At 37.4% G+C, this 23856-nt stretch overlaps 1 protein-coding gene across 2 annotated transcripts in view; it reads left to right on the forward strand.

Annotated features, from left to right (window-relative positions):
• The window catches only part of MAP4K3 (mitogen-activated protein kinase kinase kinase kinase 3), a 185522-nt gene that overhangs the window by 74269 nt on the left and 87397 nt on the right, over window positions 1–23856 (forward strand). For both annotated transcript variants that reach the window (XM_011935930.1, XM_011935931.1), the window contains exons 3-4: window positions 6738–6828; window positions 20280–20344. In XM_011935930.1, the coding sequence (XP_011791320.1) occupies window positions 6738–6828; window positions 20280–20344 (156 nt within the window). The remainder of the gene's footprint in view (window positions 1–6737; window positions 6829–20279; window positions 20345–23856) is intronic.

Here is a 23856-nt window from a genome sequence, read left to right on the forward strand (position 1 = left end):
TATGAATGCTTTGCCCTGTGTTTTTCTTTAAGAGTTATAGTTTCAGGCCTTGCATATAAGTATTTAATTAATATTCAAGTATTTAATTAATTAAAGCTGAATTTTTTGTGTATGTAGGATAATATCCAATGTCATTCTTTTGCATACAGCCATCGAGTTTTTCCCAGCACCTTTTGGTGAATACTGTTTTACCCCATTGCATAGTCTTGGCATCCTTGTAAAAGAGGATTTGACCTTATATGCATGTGTTTATTTTGGGTTTTCTTTTCTCTATTCCATTGGTCTATATATCTGTCTTTATGCCAGTGCCACATTGTTTAATTACCGTAGCTTTGTAATGTTTTGAAACCAGGAAGTATGAGACCTCCAGCCTTTATTCTTTTTTCTCAAGATTGTTTTGGCTATTTGGGGTTCTTTGTGGTTCTATCTAAATTTTAGGATTGTGTTTTCTATTTCTGAAAGAAAAAAGTTGCTGTTTGTTTTCCAGACTACGTTGATTTTGTCGATCACATTGGGTAGTATGAACATTTTAACAGTGCTCTTTCAAAAGTCGATAAACATGGCATGTCTTTCCATTTATTTTTCTAATTAAACGTTTTGTAATTTTCAGAGTACAAGTCTTCCTCCTCCTTGGTTAAGTTTATTACTAGGTATTCTTTTTGATGCTGTTGTAATTGGGATTATTTTCCTTTTCAGATTGCTGTTAGTATATATAAATGCAGTTGACTTTGTATCCTGCAGCTTTGCTGAATTTGTTTATTAGCTCTAACAGTTTTTTTGTGGAATCCTTAGAGCTTTCTATATGTCATCTTCCAGCAAATATAATTTTACTTCTTCCTTTTCAATTTGGACATCTTTTATTTCTTTTTCTTGTTTCTGGCTGTAGGACATTTAACATGATCCAGGATAAAGAATCAGAAAGATGAGAATTATTCCAGATGTATCAATTCTAAATAAGAGCTACTTATTTCAGAATAATATCTATTAGAAAACTTCCTTCATATTTATTTTTTCAGGTGAATTTAAGTATAATTTTTTCAGGACTCAGTTGGCATTTTGATTGGAATTGCAATAATACAGTTATTAATTCATAAGGTACTTGCCGTCTTTACCATAGTAAGTTCTTCTATTCAGAAGAGCAGTGTCTTTTGCTCTTTTCAGGTCTTTTATCTCTCAGAATACTTTGTTTTCTTATTTTCTTTTAATCATCTTTATTTCTCTCTTCTACATGTTTAACGTCTTCATGACTCTGATAAGCTAACATGGTTTTCCAGAAGCGTCTTGACAAATGTCATTATAATGAAATAATTCTTTGCAGTATCAAACAGCTATTTAACATGAAAACTAACAACAGAGCAGATTCTATTTAAAATGATAATTTAATAGTAAATCAAATGTTTAGTATTTAAATAAAATGTAGTTTAAATAATGTTTAAATAACTTAATAATTATCATTTTAAAGATTTTAAAAGCAAGTTTAAACTTTGTATGGAGCCTGTGGGTTTTAAAGCTTATTCTTAGGTACACAATTTAATTTGACACATTCTAATATGTTATTGAAGGATTTAAAAAAATTGTTTCTGCCTTTTGTTCAAGTGTTTGTTTTCCAGGAGCACAGTCATATATAGTAAATAATGAAAATTTTCTACTTCTATTGTTTATACCACCTTATTTTTTTCTTATGGGTTTCAGTTGGTTATTACCTTTGGAATAATTCATTAATTCATTTATATTGAAAGAGTCTAATGTGCTAGGGAGACACACATATTATAAGTAAACATATAATATGTTAAGTGTGGTAAATGGGGAAAAATAGAGTAAGGGGCATAGAATTGTGACTATGGGTAGTTGCTATAATATATATTATTATATATAATATATAATCACATTATTACATGAAACATGTTATAATTACTATAATACAGAGACAAAAGGGTGTAGGGGAGGGAAGGAAAAAGAGAGAAAGAAAGAAACAGAAGAGAAACAGGAGACAGAGACAGACAAATTTGCCTGAGATGATACAACTAGTGAATTGTGAAACCAAGTTTCATAATTAGGTTTTCTGATTTCAAAGTGCATATCCTTAATAGTGACACTGTGCTGGAATCTGTAGACAGGGCCAGCAGCAAAGTGTGGAGTTAATGTGACAGAAATAAGGGACCTATTCAGGGTTAATCTTTAAACTATTATTGTTTTGATTGTTGATATAGTTTAGCTGTGTTCCTACCCAAATCTTGTCTTGAATCATTCCCATAATCCCCACATGTTATGGGAGGGACTTCATGGGAGGTAATTGCATCACGGGGGCAGTTACCCCCTGCTGCTGTTCTCGTGATAGTGAGTTAGTTCTCATAAGATCTGATGATTTAATAAGTGGCTTTTCCCCCTTTTGCTCATACTTCTCCCACCTGCCATCATGTGAAGAAGGATGTGTTTGCTTCCCCCTCTGCCATGATTGTAAGTTTACTGAGCCCTCCCCAGCCATGCCAAACTTTGAGTCAATTAAACCCTTTTCCTTTATAAATTACCCAGTCTTGGGTATGTCTTTATTAGCAGCACAAGAATGGACTGTTACAGTAAATTGGTACCAGGAGTGGAGTGCTGCTGTAAAGATACCTGAAAATCTGGAAGCAACTTTGGAATTGGGTAACAGGCAGAGGTTGGAACCGTTTGGAGGGCTCAGAAGAAGAAAATGTGGAAAAGTTTGGAAATTCCCAGAGACTGTAGGGCTCAGAAGACAGACGTGGGAATGTTTGGAACTTTCTAGAGACATGTTGAATGGCTTTGACCAAAATGCTGATAGTGATATGGACAATAAAGTCCAGACTGAGGTGCTCTCAGATGGAGATGAGGAACCTGTTGGGTACTAGAGCAGAGGTGACTCTCGTTAGGCTTTAGCAAAGAGAGTGGCAGCATTTTGCCCCTGCCCTAGGGATATGTGGAACTTTGAACTTGAGAGAGATGATTTAGGGTATCTGGTGGAAGAAATTTCTAGGGAGCAAAGCGTTCAAGAGGAAACAGAGCATAAAAGTTTGGAAAATTTGCAGCCCCACAGTGCGATAGAAAAGAAAACCCCCTTTTCTTCAGGAGAAATTCAAACCTGCTGCAGAAATTTACATAAGTAACAAGGAACCAAATGTTAATCACTAAGACAAGGGGAACATGTCTCCAGGGCGTTTCAGAGACTTTTGCAGCTGCCCCTCCCATCACAGGCCCAGAGGCTTAGGAGGAAAAAATGGTGTTGTGGGCCAGGCCCAAGGTTCCCCCTGCTGTGTGCAGCCTAGGGACTTGGTGCTCTGCATCCTAGCCACTCCAGCCATGGCTAAAAGGGGCCAATGTACATCTCAGGCCATTGCTTCGGAGGGTGCAAGCCCCAAACCTGGCAGTTTCCACATGGTATGAAGCCCACAGGTGCACAGAAACCAAGAATTGAGGTTTGAGAACCTCTGGCTAGATTTCAGAGGATATATAGAAATGCCTGGATGTCCAGACAGAAGTTTGCGGCAAGGGTGGAGCTCTCACGGTTCTGCTAGGGCAGTGCAGAAGGGAAACATGGGGTTGGAGCCCCCACACAGAGTTCCCACTGCAGTACTGCCTAGTGGAACTGTAAGAAGATGGTCACTGTCCTCCGGGCCTCAGAATGGTAGATCCACCAACAGCTTGCACTGTGCGCCTGAAAAAGCTGCAGATACACTCAATTCTAGCCTGTGAAAGCAGCCAGGAGGGGAGCTGTACCCTGCAAAGCTACAGGGGTGGAGCTGCCCAAGGCCATGGGAGCCCACCTCTTGTTATCAGCATGACCTGGATGTGAGATATGGAGTCAAAAGAGATCATTTTGGAACTTTAAGGTTTAATGACCACCCTATTGGATTTCAGACTTGCGAGGGGCCTGTAGCCCCTTTGTTTTTCGTTTCTCCCATTGGAACAGCTGTATTTACCCAATGCCTGTACCCCCATTGTATCTAGAAAGTAACTCACTTGCTTTTGATTTTACAGGCTCATAGGTAGAAGGGACTTGCCTTGTCTCAGACGAGACTTTGGACTTGGACTTTTGGGTTGATGCCAGAGTGAACTAAGACTTTGGGGGACTGTTGGAAAGACATGATTGTGATTTGAAATATGAGGACCTGAGATTTGGGAGGGACCAGAAGTGGAATGATGTAGTTTGGTTGTGTCCCCACCCGTATCTCATCTTGAATTATAGTTCCCATAATCCCCATGTGTTGTGGGGGGACCCAGTGGGAGGTAATTGAATCATGGGGGCAGTTACCCCCTGCTTCTTTACTCATGATAGGCCTATCTTTATAATGTATTTCTCATGAGCCTTGAACAAAGTTCTTTAAATCCTTTGGATTATTAATGTATTAGACTCTACTTTTTTCTTACCCAAATCTACATTTTTTATTTACCTTTAAAAATTGAGTATGTGAACTTTTTCTTTGGATTTTTTTCCCACAAAAATGTTGAATTTAATTTGACCATTCTCACAATCACATAAAGTTGTCTTAATAGTACAAAATGATACACTTTGGATCAGTAGTATTTCATGGGAAAGCTGCAGTTGAAAACCTAAAGCCACTAATACGTTTTATTAGAAATCAAAGGAATAATATATAGGCAATTAATTATATAAAACATACTAACAATTGGATGAAATTAAACCAAAAGCTGATATTCTGGATTTACAGTCATCATAGAAAGAAATTATGTGGTGTTGTAGATTCATTCAGTCAACAGTTCTTTATTGATCACATCTTAGGTATTAGGGGTACAAAGATTATGAAGACGTAATTCTATCCTAGAGGACTTTGTATTCTAGTGAACATATAGACATGCAGACATCAGTGTATACAAAGATCACTGTAGAAGTTATGATGCTTATAGTTACCTGTAACAGAAGCCCCAGCTGAAGTGGCTTAAACGATACACAGAGTTTATTGGTCATGTACAGGTGTATGTGAAAATTACAGAGGCAGGTGAGGCTTGCTGTAGTAGCTCAATATGCTTCCTTTTACCTGTTTCTCCTCAGTGCTTTCCACATATTAACTTTATCCTAAGGCTGACTCCCTTTGAGGTTATATCATGACTACTAATAACTCTCAGGACTACCCCCAGAAAGAGAGCTTTTGTCTCCCAACCATCAAACTAAAGTCTTGGGTTCACTCTAACTAGATCAACTTTGACTGTATGCAGCTCTTTCACTAGATTGAATAAAAGTATAATTTTGGGTTGAGTGAGAAACTAAAAGTCCAGAACTTACAAAGTACCTAGTATACCTATAAAAATTGGTGTGTGTCTTATTTTGGCTTTGTTATTTCTAACTTTGATTTCTTCTAATACACAGAAAATCAGGAATCCTTAATGGTGGGAAGTAAAGTGATAAGAAGATCATAGTTCAATAATCTTCCCAATTTTTGAAAGCCTAAAAATTATATCTTTGGAGATCTGTGATTTTGTGCTCACATCAATGCAGAAATTAAGAACTCAACATAAGAAGTGTGTCCTCTCCATTATTTCTTCCCTTGTAACTGGGGCAGTAAGGTGGATTTTGATATTGGGTTCACATGGTTCATGGTTGGGCTGTTTCACATCTCAGTTACATTTGCAGTAGCAAAATGCCAAGGCCAGAAATGTCAGGGCTTACCACAATGACCTCATACTTATGATTTGAGCAGTAATTGGGAAAGCCTTCTGTTTTTTACTTTGCTACTAATTTACATTTAATCAGGCTATTCATAGTATATAATACTTTAAAAGCTGAATTAGTAATACAAAGCTACTTTTATTTCAGAGTAAGCACTTCCACTTGTTCTCTTTCTGCATAGTCTCTGGTTCACCACATTTGCATTCACTGCAGTTCTGTATCTCTCCATGACAAGTGTTCATTCAGGAGCCACAGCATGTGACACTGCTATAGGATTGCCAGATCTTATTTTGGAGAGTTTGGACAAGGGGGCAGTAGGAGAGAGATTATTTGCTAATAGTCTGACCAGGCTAAAATACAATCCCATTCTGCATCCTAACACAGTTGGAACAAGGCACCCAAAGGCAGGATAAGCCTGTGAATGTGGGCCATCTGGTAATCCAGTACTGCTCGAGTGTAGGCCTCTCAGCTCTACAAACAGCCTTTGAGATAAATTTGACACACTTGGTGTATAAGGGTTCCTGCCCTAACTTAAAAAAGAATTACTTCTTTGTGCTAAAATTATATTAAATGTTATTTAGAAATAAAGGAAAAAGTAATTTACATTTCCTATTGATGGATTATACCGATGATTATGTCCAAGGCATAATAATAATAATAATACCAAATACTTGTATCAAGCATACTCTGTGCCAGGCACTGTTCTAAGCATTTTACGTGTATTGGTTCATTTAACCCTTACAACATCCCTATGAGATACGCTATTACTGTTTTACTGAGGATGGAATTGGCACAGAGAAGTCAAATAGTTTACCCAAGCTTGCACAGTTTAGTGAGGAACAGAGTTAGGATTTTAATCCAGAAAGTCTGGGACCAGAGTTCATGTTTGTACTAACTGTGCTGTATTTTCTCTCAAGTCAGGACTGAAATTGTCATTAAAAGTAATACCATTAACTTAATGGCTATGTTTTATTTATAACTCATTAATTATGTTATACTTATTAATAGGTGTAATTATTTTATTGTGTTTTGAAATAAATGAGCATTTTGAAACTTACCTCTAAATATTCAACATGCTTGTGTTTTATTCTAGGAGAAGACTTTGCAGTTGTGCAGCAAGAAATTATTATGATGAAAGACTGTAAACACCCAAATATTGTTGCTTACTTTGGAAGCTATCTCAGGTATATTGTTTGTTTCCCTTTTGAAAAGCAATAATGATTTCATCACCTAATACATTAAACAAAATAAAGTTAGTTTTAATACCATGTTTTGTAGTTTTTCTTCATGCTTTGAAGATAGGATATTTTCATACGAATGGAATTTTTACTTAGGACCTATGTTAATTCTGTAACCAATATTACAGTTGTATGACATAGGAGTTCTAGATGTGCTTTTAGTGAAGATGCTGGCAAGTAAAAACGTTATGGTTAGTCTTCCAGTGGTGGACTAGTGATCTAAATATGCCATTCTCTTGCCCCTTTCTTCTGGACTTAGGTCAGTGTAGAGTCAGGAGTATCTCTTCGAGTTATGTTTTTATCAGAAACTTTTTTTTTTTTTTTGTGCTTCTGGTCTAAGAGTACTATATTACCTTATCCCTTTCCTTCCTTCTGTCCAAAGAACTAGGAACTCTAATGATCTCAGTAACTTATTTTTCCAGGTGCTAAAGTGAACTTAGGACTGTGAATTTAGGACTGTGAATTTCCTTCCTCTTGTTTTGCTTCCTAGGTTATATTGCATAGACGATCACCTTAGGGTCAAATCTTGTTTCCATTCACTTCTGTATGCAACTGTGAGTTGATCACTGGTGACCTAACTGTTTTTAAGCTTCCTCCAAGGGAAGAATAGAGAATATTTTACTTTTTATTTTTCCTTTCTCTTTTTTGGAGGGCTGGAAGGGACAGGTTCTCACTCTGTCACCCAGGCTGGAGTGCTGTGGTGTGATCATGGCTCACTGCAGCCTTGACCTCCCTAGGCTCAGGTGACCAGGTGATCCTCCCACCTCAGCTTCATGAATAGCTGGGACCACAGGTACATACCACCACGCCCAGCTTTTTTTTTTGAGACGGAGTCTTGCTCTGTCACTAGGCTGGAGTGCAATGGTGTGATCTCAGCTCACTGCAACTTCCTCCTCCCGGGTTCAAGTGATTCCCCTGCCTCAGCCTCCTGAGTAGCTGGGACTACAGGCATGTGGTACCACGCCCAGCTAATTTTTTGTCTTTTAGTAGAGATGGGGTTTCATCATGTTGGCCACGATGGTCTTGATCTCCTGACCTCATGATCTGCCTGTCTCAGCCTCCCATAGTGCCGGGATTACAGGCGTGAGCCACTGCATGCAGCCTTGTTTTTATATTTTTTTATAGAGATGGGGATCTCACTGTGTTGCCCAGGCTGGTCTCAAATTCCTGGGCTCAAATGATCCATCTGCCTCGGCCTTCCAAAGTGTTGAACTTACAGGTGTGAGCCACCCTGCCTGGCCTTCCCTATGTATTAAAAAAACTCTTAAGTTTTCCTTCAGTATACTTTAGCAGCATCCTACTTACTGTAACTTATTGCAGGTTCCCATTTTCATGTGATCCAGGTACAAAACACTTTTTCTCTTTTCTTTTGGGCCCAACAGATAGAAAAGACTAAGGTATTCTGCCCTGTCATCTTTCCAGCTTTTGAAAAGCCAACTGGACCTGCTGTTCATGGTTGTAACCACTCTTGTACAGCTTTGATTGCCCCACCTTGTTTAAGGTGGAGGTGTGGGGGGGGGGGTTGTTGGTTTTGTTTTTTGTTTTTGGTTTTTTTTTTTTTTTTTTTTTGTTTTTTTTTTTTTTTTTTTTTGAGACAGAGTCTCACTCTTTTGCCCAGGCTGGAGTGCAGTGGCACTATCTCAGCTCACTGCAACTCCCCAGACTGGAGTGCAGTGGCACAGTATCGGCTCACTGCAACCTCCGCTTCCTGGGTTCAAGAGATTCTCCTGCCTCAGCTTCCCGAGTAGCTGGGACGATAGGCGCATGCCACCATGCACAGCTAGATTTTTTTTTTTTTTTTTTTTGAGACTGAGTCTCTCTCTGTCGCCCAGGCTGGATCCCAGGCTGGAGTGCAGTGGTGGGATCTAGGCTCACTGCAAGCTCCGCTTCCAGGGTTCACGCCATTCACCTGCCTCAGCCTCCTGAGTAGCTGGGACTACAGGCGCCTGCCACCCCACCCGGCTGATTCCCCACCGCCCGGTGAGGCGGATTTTGTCCAGACTGGAGTGCAGTGGCGCGATATCAGCTCACTGCAAGCTCCGCCTCCCAGGTTCACGCCATTCCCCTGCCTCAGTCTCCCAAGTAACTGGGACTATAGGCACCTGCCACCTCGCCCAGCTAATTTTTTGTATTTTTAGTAGAGACGGGGTTTCACCATGTTAGCCAGGATGGTCTCAATCTCCTGACCTCATGATCCACCTGCCTCGGTAATTTTTTATTTTTAGTACAGACAGGGTTTCACCGTGTTGGTCAGGCTGGTCTCGAACTCCTGACATCAGGTGATACACCCGCCTCGGCCTCCCAAAGTGCTAGGATTACAGGAGTGAGCCACCGCACCCGGCCGAGGTGTGGGTTTCATGGAGACTTCAGGGAATTAACTAACCCTTTTCACATAGGGATAGGTACTATGCCCAGGTCAGTGGCTGTTACACATTTTGAATGAGTTCTTTAGCAGCCAATTTAAAACTACTTATATAGTGAGTTATTCAAACAGCAACCTAACACAGATAGTTTCTCCATCAGTTTGTATGTTAGGAAGCCTACTCAGCACAGGCAGTTACTGTGTAAGTTCAAAGAATTAAAACCATTGAAGTTCATGATACAAATAACTAATACAATTAAATAGCACCACTTCAAAACACTTTATTTTACTGCTATTGGTCCTAACAAAATGACCTACCTACGAGACTCAGCTAGGAGAAGTATTACAAAGGTTTTTTTCCCCGAAGGGCAAGCTGGTCTTTAAATGAGCATTTTTTTCCGCCAGGGACATTGATCTAAGAGTATCTCTCAAACGTGATCTGAATCTTCCAGAATTAATGGAACCATCCAAAATCTAACCTGTTATTCCAGGATAACCGCACTTATTTATATGGCACCCTTGGTATGGTAAAATGAGCATGATCTTTTTGCCAGAGACAAATCCTATCTTTGGTAGTTAAGAGGTTAAGTTCTGGAAACAGATTGTCTGGTCTGAAACTTGGTTCTATCACTTATTAATCAATTATTTAACCAGTTTGTGCCTCTGTTTCCTCATCTATAAAATGGAGATGATGATAATAATATCTACATGAGAGGATAGCTGTGAGTGCTTCCTAAATAACTACATGTGAAATACTAAGAAGAGTGCTTAGAATATAATAAATGCTCAATAAGTATTTGCCGCTATTGCTGCTGCTGCTGCTACAACTACTACTACTTAACTTTCTAAAAGTATCATTATTTTAGTGTCTCATTTGATCTTTCAGCAACCTGGATAGCAGTATAACTGTGGTAGATGTTATTTCCATTTTACAAATAAGATTCTTGAGAGAATTTAACATCTAAGTTTTTTATTTTATGATTTTGCTTTATTCCAAATACAAAGAATACAAAAAGCAAAATTGCCCAGAAACCAAAGTAAAACAAACAAAAGTAGGATCATTTTTTTTTCAGTAAAACTATGTTCTTTTAGTGTTGTATAATCTAATATCAAGAAACACTGATTTAAATATGTTCTTTTATTCTATAACGTGTATAGCTGATCAAAGTGATATGATGGTCAATAGTCATATAATGTAAGACAGCAATTAATTTTATCTCTCTCTTGCTCTTTTCTTCTGTAGAGATTCTTCCCATATTCCCTAATTGAAGTTCAGCCTCAGCCAGGTTTGGAGTAGGGAATCCTAATGATTAGACTTGTAGGATGTTAGATCTGTAAGGGACTAAGAGATGTTGTCATACAGCCTACTCTTGGTTATAGATGAGAAAATGGAATGGGGAAGAAATGACTTATTTAGACTATTCACCTTTTCATTAGTGGCACTGGGATTTAAACCTGGCGTTGCAGCTAGCTAGTCTGATGTCTTTTTTGGCATACCATTTCTGAGATTTAGTCTCAGAGGGAACATGATTTCCTGAATTCATTCTCATTACTGAATGACTTTACAAAGGACGATCTTGTTTGAACTTGATACAAACCCCGTAAAATATATACTGTTCATTGCAACATTCTTCCTTCTATTTGTTGCTATTACAACCTAGATAACAAATTTAGACAAAAAGTTGAAGAAATTGAGCAAATGTAGTTTGACCATTGATAAATTTCCCCCTCAGAGAATCAGACTTAACCTATGAATTATCTTGATAGATGACTAGCATATAAGTAAATTTCAGAAGCCCATCTTATATCAGGGTAGCTGTGCTTGCTTCTGAAGAAATACTGAAACTGAGCTCCTATAAAGCAGAACAGTTGGCATTCTTAACAAGGCCTTTCCTACTCCACTGTTCAATATCATTAATATACTGTCTAATAAAAACTCGATAGGCAAAGCTTTAACATTTAAAAAATTTAGTCCTTGTTTGGTATGTATTTGTATCTGAATATTTATGTTTGTGTATTTATTATCTGAGGTCAGAAGTTCGAGATTAGCCTGGCCAACATGGCAAAACTCCCATCTCTACTAAACATATTAAAACATAAAACAACAGAATTAAATCATCATAGACTTATTCTTTACAGTTCTTTTGGAGCTTAACTATTACTTTTTAAATTTTTTTTATTTTTATTTTTTTGAAATGAAGTCTTGCTCTGTTGCCCAGGTTGGAGTGCAGTGGCGCGATCTCGGCTCACTGCAAGCTCCGCCTCCAGGGTTTACGCCATTCTCCCGCCTAAGCCTCCCGAGTAGCTGGGACTACAGGCGCCCGCCACCACGCCCAGCTAAGATTTTGTATTTTTAGTAGAGATGGGGTTTCACCATTCACAGGATGGTCTCGATCTCCTGACCTCGTGATCCGCCCGCCTCGGCCTCCCAAAGTGCTGGGATTACAGGCGTGAGCCACCGCGCCCAGCCTAACTATTACTTCTTTTAAACTAAAGATGAGTTTAAATTAATTTCACATTCCTTCTAAGCATTCCTTAGCCCAGTATATCATTTAAGAATAAGTTAAGAAAATGCAGACATTCCTCTCAAGCTTGAACCAATAAAAGCTTAGGGGGAAAAACAATAAATGCTCCTTTATTTGTTTTTGAGACAGAGTCTGGCTCTGTCACCCAGGCTGCAGTGCAGTGGCACGATCTCGGCTCACTGCTACCTCCGCCTCCCGAGTTCTGGAGATTCTTCTGCCTCAGCCTCCCTAGTAGCTGGGATTACAGGCGCGTGCCACCACGCCCAGCTAATTTTTGTATTTTTAGTAGAGACGGGGTTTCACCATATTGGCCAGGCTGGTCTCAAACTCCTGACCTCGTGATGTGCCTGTATCAGCCTCCCATAGTTCTGGGATTACAGGTGTGAACCACCGCACCTGTCCAACAAATGCTTCTTAATAAGCCAGTAGAAGATTTGATCCATACAGTAAAAATGATCTAGAATAGATATTTTAAACCTTTGGGCTGGGTGTGTTGTTTCACGCCTGTAATCTCAGCAATTTGGGAGGCTGAGGCAGGTAGATCATCTGAGGTCAGGAGTTTGAGATTAGCCTGGCCAACATGGCAAAACTCTCATCTCTACCAAAAAAAAAAAAATTAGCTGGGCATGGTGGCACATGCCTGTAGTCCCAGCTACTAGGGAGGCTGAGGAAGGAGAATCGCTTGAACCCGGGAGGCAGAGGTTGCAGTGAGCCAAGATCGCTCCACTGCGCTCCAGCCTGGGTGGCAGAACGAGACTGTGTCTCAAAAATAAAATAAAATAAATAAACCTTTGAAGTACAGAGTACTAGTTTAGATGAGCATTCTTTACCTCAATAACAACTTAAATATGTAAATCACCACCATTTACAAAGTGTTTATACATTATTTCTTAGCATGTAGAGTGCAGTGTTGATTTTCACAGATATAAAGATATCTAAAACCTAATCCTTCCCTTTAAGGAGCTTATAATCTAACAGAAGAAGTAGGCATGAGCAAATAATGATAACATAATATGCTAGATGCAGTAATAATTTAGAAGTAAGGCACAGAAGTGCTAAGGATGATAGACTGTCTGATTTTTGTCAAAGTAGGGGAATCAGAGAAAGCTCTGTGAATGATGTAATTGCCAAATACTGGCTGTTAAGATTGATAGATATTTATGTGTATAGAAAATTGGAATTTTTGGCAAAGGGAACACATGCATGAAAAACTATGACATATTCAGGAGACAGCTACTGGTCTCATATTAGAGCCTGAGAGGGAAAAGGGGGTACATAGTTACTTCTCAGTATGTGCAGGGATTGGTTCCAGAACCCCAGTGGATACCAAAACCTATGAATGCTCAAGTCCCTCATATAAAGTGGCATAGCTGTGCACATCCTTCAATTCAAAATTATCTCTAGGTGACACATGGTACCTAACACAGTGTAAATGCTACGTAAATAGTGTAATAATTTATTAATTTGTGTTATTTTTATTGTTGTGTTATTTTTTTTCCCCCCCTCTGAAAATTTTCAGTCTCCGGTTAGGTGAACCTGCGTTTGGTTGAACCCCACAGGTGCTGGACCGGTGGCCTCCAGAGGGCCTGGAGTAGATAAGGTTGTGGAGATACAGGCAAAAAGGAATCTTTCATGCCTTAATTAGGACCTACAGGGACTGAGCATACTGGCTGAAAGATTTTAACAGAGTTAGTATATTCTATGGAGGATGGACCTAGGGTGGAGGGGAATAAAACAGGCAATTTAAACTAATTACAATGTATTTATCACAGTAATCCTGGAAAGAGATGTTGGTCTCTTGAGTTATATAAAACTGGGGAAAATTTTTTTTTCTAGAGCCAAAGACAGTGCTGAGAAGGGAAACAACTGGATCTTAACTCGAAATATATTTGTGAATGTCTTTTTGAATACTTAGAATATGAGATTAAAGATTACAGTGAAGTCACTTTATACCCAGCTACTCTTGCTTTTTAAAAAAGGGAACTTTCTAATTTAGGAATATTCTACTTTTACGAAAAGCTGCAGATAGTACAGAGTATTTCCTTCACTCAGCTTTCTCTGATGTTTACATCTTATGCAACCATGGCACACTTTTCACAACTACAATATTAACATTGGTGTGATACTATTAACTAAACTCAGTATACTTACTCAGATTTTATCAGTTTTCTGTTAATGTCCTTCTCTTTTCTGTTTTTGAGAGGAATTAGGAATATATCTTAAAGTTGATGTTAATTTGTTATTTGTTTAAGCCAGGATTTCTCACCTTTGGCACTATCAACACTTGAGGCCAGATAGTTTTTTTGTTGCGGGAAGTGGTCCTGTGCATTGTAGGATAGTTGTTAATATTAGCACCCCTTTCCTCTGTTAGTTACCAGTAGCACCCCCTCCCCCAGTTGTGACAACCAAATATGTATCCAGACTTTTTCAAATGTTCCTTGGGGGACAGAATCACTCCCAGTTAAGAACCACTGCTCTAAGCAAAAAAACTTTGGTGGAGTTAGAGATACCTTCCTTTACCAGTATTGCTAGGATGTTTTCCACAGATCATTAGTTCTGAGGGATACAAATATGTGTTTTGTAAAAAAATGAGTGTATTGAAAAAATAATTTGGGTAAATAGTAAACTAAACAGAATTAGAAGTTTTATTTCTTCTTTTTCTTTCTCCTCCATCTCTTCCCCCTCTCAACTTGCCCCATCCCCCTTCCGCTCTTTTTTCCCTTCCTCCGCCTCTTCCCATTACTTTGTCTTCTTTCTGGTACCCTTCGTCCTTCCATTTTGTTACCCTCCCTTCTCTTCCCTTCTCCCTCCTCTCTCCAACCACCTGCTCACTACAGGATTTCCCAGAGCCTTTAATATACCAGTGGCCTTGCTAATTTCCAAGAAGAGACTAAGTGATATTTAAAAAAACTGATTTAACTATACAGTGGTTTCTTTCTGGAAGCATATTTCACGTAGGATTGATGTTCAGTGGCCCACACTTTGGAAGTATAATGATAGAGAAATAGATCAGCCTGTATCCCCCAGGTACAGCATCCTTACCTCTCATTATTAAAGGGAAAGGAGATGGTATAAATTTGGAATGCAATAATTTTTGCTTATTAGTAATTTTTAAAATGAACCAAAAAAGTTTAAATTTTCTTCACATTAAATAAGTTATTCTATATTAAAACATCTAGCAGTTATTAAGCTTTCAGTTTTTCTCATTGATGATTAAGGTTGAATTGTTTTGCTGAATATAGTGGAATAGCCATTGCTTTGGTCAGCAAGACAGTAACTCACATCCAGTACGGGAATCAGGGGACTGCAGTGTAGAGATAGCTGCCCATCCTCTCCCAGGGAGGATGACTCAGTGTGCTAACTTCAGGCAGATAATCAAGAGTTGCTGATTCTCAGTGGTCTTGGTCACATTTTATTTTGCTTTTCAAGTTATGCTATATTTGAGAAAAATACATAAATATACTTACTTTGGTTAGTTTTAAGTCTGTGATGTGTTACAAAATGTGGGAAGATTAAAAAGTGTGTTTTAGGAATTATAAGAATTTCAGAACCATAAAATAGGTATTAGAATTTTGGTCCCTATATGTTCTGGTAGACATCAAAATAGTTAACTTTTCCCCCTCTACTTATTTTTCTGTTTATTGTAAGATAGATAATTTTACAAAATGAGAAAATAGAATTCTGAGGATTGTTGAGTCAGGACATAAATACTGATACATTGAACATTTACCTCAGTGATTAATTTTATTTCAGTTCAGATACCTAGGGACAAAGATTTTATAATTGACCTGCATAAAATGGGCTGATTGACTCAAGTCCTTTCCTGTTAGGCATATGGCTTGGTGAATGACCAAAAGCAAATGTAGATTTATCATTGTAAGAAAGATGTTCATGGGACAGATGAAAGTCATTTCTCTAATAGACTATGACTACTTAAGCTTTTTTGATAATACTAGACTCTAACTAAATAGAATATTATAAAAGTAAAGTATTTTAGGCAGCTTAAAAAGTATTACTATATAGTCCTGAATTTTTTTTTTTTCTGTATATAAACTGGAAAGTCATTTTACATAGGATGAATAGAAAATTGTATATTTAAGCAAAGGGAGAAAAGAGAATAGACCAACTTCAAGTAGAAGGTAGTGTCATATTGAAATATGTAAAAAGCAAGAACTCATTTCCTGCATTCATTTTCTCTAGTAAGGAAAATTGTTTTCAAACTGGAAGGGGTAGGAAAAACACTATTAAGATGGAATTGAAACACAAGGTGGTGAGTAGATAATTATAAAGCAGCTAGACACCTTAAATTTTTAGACACTTTTAGATTTATGTAAATTATATCTCATATTGAAAATTCAGCAAATATGATGGTAGTCCATTAGCAGTGAGTATTGACAAACAGAAGAGGTATCAGAGATTAAGGGGAAAAGTTGGTTTCTAGAAAGTACAGACTATTAAAGTTGATAACACTCATCAGTCACTAGCAAAGCTCTGGGATAAATTATTAATCAGATAATTAGTGACCACTTAAGTTGTGATTAGCATGACTTTATTTATTTATTTATTTATATTTTCACTGAGTTCCAGGAGCAATTTAAGATGACTTAAACATCTTTAAGTTAATTTACAAGTTAATTTAAGTTACACTACACTACACTACAAGTTAATTTAAGTTACACTACACTTAAATGAAGATGACTTGCATACTACAAGATAAATAATAACAAAGGGAATAGAAAACAGCTTACATTTATTGTGCTGTATTCCGGGTCCTATACTAAGCAGTTTACATGTTGTTTTATTAATCCTAAGCAGACCCCAAAACAGTCATTCAACCTGTTTTTTGTAAGCTGTGTAAAGTCTTAGTTGCCTGCATCTTAAGAACTCTAGGCTGTCATTTAGCATGAAGGATTCACTTGTGGCAGATGTGAAGATATTTTAGAGCTATGGTTGGTCATAGAACCTCTTTATTTTATACTCTTAAAAATTGCTTAGTACCCCAAGAGAGCTTATGTTTTATATGAATTATATCTATTGATATTTACCATATTAGAAATTAAAGCTGAGACATTTTTAAAACTCGAGAATACAACATATAAGCTCGTATTCCAGTAGCTGTCAGGGATGACATCATTTTCACACTTCATGTAGTCTCTGGAAAACTCCACTATGCTCTCATGAGAGAAGGAGAATGTAAAGAGCAAATAATTTCTTAGTGTTATAAAAATAGTTTTGACCTTGGTGGCCCCCTGAAAATGTCTCAGGGACTCTCATGTGACCCCAGATCACACTTTGAGAACCACTCTTCTAGAGGAAGGATTCAACTAACCTAGAGAGATCAGGCTATGGAATCCTGCATTCTAGGTATATCCAAATTGGAGCCTAAGCAGCATTCCAAATATTGTTGACTTCCCAGAGTCTTTATACCTAAGGCAGAGGCAGAGAAATGCCAAATGGTAATTCTAAGTAATCTACATAGAGTGTCATTCATGTTTTTAAAATATTTATAATATTACTTAAGCTCATTAGTAAACCCACTAGTGCAGATTAAAATAGTTTATAAGCCAAGTTCTTCCAGTTGCTACCTCTGGAGGGTAGACTCCTGATTTAGGTTCTTTCAGATGCTAACTAACTGCTTCTGGATTCTGGGGGTTGGGAGCAGGAGTGGAGAGGTATATTTCCAATTAGGATTCTTTAAAAAATTAGCTCACTGCCCCAAGGGTGTGCATTAAACCTAATGCAATGTGTGTTATGCTTTCTTTGCTGAACCATTTTAAAATGTTATGCTGGGAAAGCTAATAAGACACCTGTCAGAAACAAAGGGATATGAATCAAAACTACTAATTTTTTTTAAAGTATAGGATTTAACTAATAAGAAAAAAATCCTGTGCTTAGTTTCATTGAACCAGATAGACAAATAGAAACTGGAGAGAAAACTGGTCTGCCTTTTGTTTTATAAAGATCCAGAGGTTTTGACTAACTATAGACAGTAAACTAGCAGCTTAGTGTAGTTGCTGAGAAGTTAACGATAGCTTTCAGCTAAGTTGATAGAAATACAGTGATCAAATAAAGGAGACAGTGGTTACATTCTCTGGGGGATTAGAAAGACCACACATCTGCCAGTCTCAGACATCCATTCTGAAAGTTCTTAATACCAGGCCACTGGGCAGTTGGCGCATATTTATGTAAGTTATATCCATTGGTATTTACCATATTAGAAATTAAAACAAATTTTTTATCAGCTATATGCTTCAATTTCATTGTTATGTGGACCACCTGTGAACTGCAGATCCTGGATGGCTTCAGTTTTATTTTGGGCTTCACTCTCTTTATAGCATTACCTTCTAGAACCATGATACCTTGCTACTTCATACTCTTAAGTTCATTGACCTTTGCACTCTGATAGCTTGTGCTCTCTTTTTGTTTGCTGCCTTGTCTACTGCAGTCAAGTCAGCTCACCTCTTAGGTCTGGCTAATTCCACTACTGTCAACCATATGTGACCTATGGCTGATAGAAGCATCTCTGCCTTTTTTTTTTTTTTTTTTTTTTTTTTAAAGATTCAGATCTTGATCTGTCACCCAGGCTGGAGTGTGGTGGCACTATTATAGCTCACTATAACTTTGAACTCCTGGGCTCAAATAATGCCCCCCCCACCTCAGCTTCCGGAGTAGGTGGGACTACAGGTATGTACCACTTCTCCTGGCTAAGTTTTTTTGTTTGTTTTTTAAGAAATGAGAGTCTCACTGTGTTGCCCAGGCTGGTCCCAAACTGTTGACCTCAAGAAATCCTCTTCCCTCAGCCTCCTGAGTTACTGGGATTACAGGTGTGAGCCACTGGGCCCGGCTCAGCATCTCCACTTTTTAATGTATTGTTCATGTAACACTCAGAATCTTAGTACTTGATTTTGATGCCACATTTTAAGAGAGACAAGGACCGACTAGAGATTATCTACAGGAAGGTAACTAAACTGAAAAGTTTGTAAACAAAGGATTGTTTCACAGTGTGACCCAGCCTATTCTAGGTTTATTTCCTGCTGCTGTCCCTTCAGGCAGTCTTTCTTCAATTCACACTAAATCACCCACAGTCTGCCACATGTGCATGTCTTTCAAGTTTTCATTCTTTTACACAGGTCCCTTCCTGTCTCTCCCTGGCAAATTTCTACTTTAATTTCAAGACCTAATTCGAATGTTTTCTCCTCCCTAAAACTTTCCATTCATTTTCCTAGGTATTTTCATCTCTGGGTTCCCACAGTACTTTATACATGCCTGGATTATGCATTAATCAAATTATGATCTAACCCAAGTCAGCAGACTTTGTCTACATAAAGGGATACATAGTAAATATTTAAACTCAGACCTGTAAAAATTTAGGCGTTGTGGGCTTACATGGTCTCTGTCACGACTACTCAGCTCTTCTAGCACGAAAGCAGCCATAGGCAGTATAGAAATAAATGAGTACAACTGTGTTCCAATGAAAATTTATTTATTGGCACTAAAATTTGAACTTCATGTAATCATCATGTGTCAAGAAATATTATTATTTTTATTATTTTCTCAACCATTTTATGTATTAATTTTAGTTACAACTAACAGAACCATTCCCAACCATTTTAAAGTAGGAAAATGATTCATAGTTGCAGAGGTGTATAAAATCAGGCAGCAGGCTAGATTTGGTTCGCTGGCCGTATTTTCCTGACCTCAATCTAATTCGATATGTTTATTCTTTCAGTCACTCATGCATTCATTCATTTATGGAACAAATAGTTATTTGCTGGATATTCTTCTAGACACTGAGAAGGCAGTGGTGAGAGAGACAGACATATATTTAGGTAGAATCTTTCTTCTGCATTAGAGCTTGCTGAGTTCAGAGATTTTCTGTCCCATCTCTGTACCACAAATAGTACATTTCCTGGTACATTTTAAGAGATTAAGTAATGAATGACTGAACAAAGGAATAGCTGTATAAATCACTGCTGGTGATTTCTCCTATGACTATATGGTTACAACAGCTTGTAATCTGAGTGTGAGAGAGAAGTGCTATCTAAAGAGAAGTGAGTGAAAAATTTTAAGAGTATTTTGGAAAAATCATTGTTGAATCTAAATATGAAGCTAACATTTATATTTTGCCTGTTTTGTTGATAAGAGTGCTACCAAAGTAGTATACTTTGAGATTTATTGCCATTTGTCTGTGAAGAATCTGGGTAGATGTATAAACTGTTGGGGAGGAGAAGTTTTTAACTAAAGGGAAATATTTTCATTATTTGGACGTCCTGATGACAGCTTTGTATCCAACAAATGATGTATTACAAGTTTAAAACCTCAGGTTGGATTATAGTAACACATTATATAAAGTAATTCATTTACTCATAAAGATTAATTAGTTATTTTAAAGATAACATGTTGCTTTTGTTGTTTTGCAGTATTACAGCTTACAACCTTAAAATACTTGTTACCTCACACAGACAGTTTTAATCATGAAAATATGATACATGCTTCTTTTCTCTTTATAGGCGAGATAAGCTTTGGATTTGCATGGAGTTTTGTGGAGGTGGTTCTTTACAGGATATTTATCACGGTAAGACCAAAGTTGTATTTCTATAGGGATTAGGTTGAATTTCTTAAAATACAGTTATTTACTATATTAAAACATCAACATTATCTTAAGGAAAGCAAGCTGTGTTTTGTCATTATATTGTCTGGATATATAAAGGTATTTTAGATTTATATGGAAGAAAGGAGGAATCTTTACTATAATTTACAAGTTGGAAAATTAAATGCATTTGAATTATTTGCTAATTCTGAAGAGGCATATTGTAGTTATTTCAAAAATTTAAATTCAGACCTGTAAAAATGCAAGGGCTTTGCTTGGTTAATGCTAAGCTGGTAAAATATCCAGTGTATACATGAGTAGTGATAATAGAAAGATTTATTTTGTTCTCATGTATTGAAGAAATATCAATTAAATGTTTATTCTCTTAGATACTGCCAGATTCTGAGGAATTAAAAAATGATTAAAACATTTTTCACTGGGAATTCAAGGAGTATATAAGAGAGATTTGTAAAGTAAAATAAACAGCCTTTTCTTTTTCTTCCTTTTCTGTTTCTATTGGTGGATTATTGTCACAAACTGCAGATTAGGCTTTTGATTAATGTAAAATAAAATCCTGTCTATTTTCTGAGAAAATATTTTGGACCTTTTTTCTCATTTTGTCATAGAATTCGGGCTTCTGTTTTCTAGTGTGGGACCACTTAAGTATTTTGAGGGGCAAATTGCACTAAAGCAGACATGTAAGACTATTCGGGCCAGAATTTTACTGTTTCTATTTTACTTAATTTCACTTTGTCTTCTTGGCACAGGTTTTACTTAACCTAAATATTGACATAATAGTATTTTACTGGGCTGCTAATTACAGTTGGAATAGGAAAAATAAAATGATGGATTTTCTGGAATCATTTTAGAAAGCTTAATAAAGAAAATGAGCTATTTACATTGGTCTTTAAAAGATAGGTAAACTGGGTAGAAAAAAGACAAGGGCTAGGTGCAGTGACTCATGCCCTTAATTCCAACACTTTGAGAGGCTGAGGCGGGTAGATCACCTGAGGTCAGGAGTTCAAGACCAGCCTGGCCAACATTGTGAAACCCCATTTCTACAAAAATACAAAAATTAGCTGGGCATGATGGCGAGTACCTGTAATCCCAGCTACTCGGGAAGCTGCGGCGGGAGAATTGCTTGAACCTGGGAGGCGGAGGTTGCCGTGAGCCGAGATCGCACCATTGGACTGCAGCCTGGGCAACAGAATGAGACTCCGTCTCAAAGTAGTAATAATAATAAGAAGAAGAAGAAGAAGAAGAAGAAGAAGACAAAGAAGTGCATTTTCAGAGGTGAAGCCTTGGTACAGTGACATGAAGGCGTGACTCGTGTGATCACTCCTGTCGGTGTGGGCGTGGGGTTGGATAGGGAGAGCCTTGAAGACCAGGTGAAGGAGTATGAGAACATTTCTGCTTTATGAAAAGTTACTTTTTTAGCATACTTTTGATTAAGTATAGTTGTTTAATGAATATTTGAGAAACTTTTCTTTATTTGTGTCATTTTGATTTCAAAGATTCAGTGAAAATGATGAGATATTTGGCATTATTTTATATTACAAAACAAATAGTATTTCTAGAAGCTTGTGATTTCTATGTTAGAAATTCAAATGGCTATTCCCCTGCCCTTTTTTTTGGTTGGAATTTGGGTGAATTTCTCTACTATTGATTCCCTTCCTAATTGGCTTAATTTCCCTTTTCCTGAAGTTTTTTTTTTGTTTTTTTTTGTTTTTTTTTCTTTAAGCAGAGTCTTGCTCTGTCGCCCAGGCTGGAGTGCAGTGGCGCGATCTCGGCTCACTGCAACCTCCACCTCCCGGGTTCAAGTGATTCTTCTGCCTCAGCCTCCCGAGTAGCTGGGACTACAGGCGCCCGCTACCACGCCAGCTAGTTTTTGTATTTTTAGTAGAGATGGAGTTTCACCATATTGGCCAGGCTCGTCTCGAACTCCTGACCTTGTGATCTGCCCGCCTCAGCCTCCCAAAGTGCTAGGATTACAGGCATGAGCCACCATGCCCAGCCTCCTGAAGTTTTTTCAGCAATATTTTAGTGGTAAACTTCCTCAGTGTTTGACCCTTACTATTTGTTGATCATTTAAGTGAGTATAGATAGGTATTTTCTAGGTTGACAGGTATTTTCTTTCAGCATTTTGAAGAAAGTGGGCCATTGTCTTTTAGATTCTATAGTTGTTAGAACCTTCTGTCAGCCTAATTATTGATCCTTTGCAGGTTATCTGTTCTTATCTCTAATTGCTTTTAGTCTTTTTCTCTTAATTTCTGGTGTTTCTGGTGCCTAAGAATGGGTTTAGTTTTACTTTTTCTGCTTAGGACTTAACAGGCTTACCTCAGTTTTGCTCTTTTATCATATCTGGACAATTATCAATTGTTATCTCTTCAAATATTTTCTCCCCCAATCTGCAATCTCTCCCTTAGAATCTTAGTTAGATGTACATTAGATCTTCATGTCTCTTCAACTCAATTTCCTATTTACCACTTTTTTGTCCTTCAGGAGAGCACTAGAGATACTCATATCGATCTTCTATTTCACTGATTTTATAGCTGTATTAGAACATCAATTAAATTTTATTTTTGGTTACCATATATTTTCATGTCTAGAAATTATTTAGTTCTATTTTACATCTCCCTCCATTATTTTTTCCTTTCTGTCTTGTTCTTACAGTTTTCATTCGTACTTTTACATCGTTAGTTTTCAAGGCATACCTTTTTTTAGTCATTCTCAGATTGTTTAGTGATTTCATCACATATCCATATGATTGGTCTTAGGTGTCTGATTTTGCTTTCTTCATTAAGAAACGAGACCAGTTTAGTTACACAAATAGGTTGTCATGATTCTTACCATTCCCTTTTAACCTAACTGGTAGAAGTAACAAAGTAATGTGAATTCGTCAATACTGATTTATTTATACTGGTTAGCAACTGGGTCAGTGGAAAAAAATGGCAGTTTTCAGGTACCCTTGGAGGTTCTCATACATGAGTACTGGGGATTCATATGCATATACAAAACCCCAAATCCTATCTTTCTGTGTGTTCACTCTTTTGGCTGCACCTAGTTTTTCACCAAATAACCTTTTCATGGCGATGCGTAATACTCTTTGGCTAGTCTATAGTGTTGTATACTTGCACGGTCATATAGGACATATACCTCCATTTATGTGTCTCTCTCTTCTGCCTCAGTTTTATCACATTGTCATTATATAGAGAGAATAATGTATCTGATGAAGGGAAAGTTAGTTTAATAACCCTAGTGTTTGTGAGGTTTCCCCTTTAACTTTTGTTTACTTTTACTTTGAAGAACTAACAGTAGAACCTTTTATTGTTCCAACATAGTAGGTTTTTTTTTCTATTTTCCATTGAGCTTTTTGTGTTTGTTTATTTAATATTGTTCTTTAACAACTTTCCACAACCCATTATATCTTTATGGTTAATTATTTTCTCACTTATTTTATAATTTTGGATTTTGAGATCATCGTTAGTGAGGTTTTT

Source organism: Colobus angolensis, unplaced genomic scaffold, assembly GCF_000951035.1.
Source record: "Colobus angolensis palliatus isolate OR3802 unplaced genomic scaffold, Cang.pa_1.0 Scaffold15, whole genome shotgun sequence".
NCBI classification, from domain to species: domain Eukaryota; kingdom Metazoa; phylum Chordata; class Mammalia; order Primates; family Cercopithecidae; genus Colobus; species Colobus angolensis.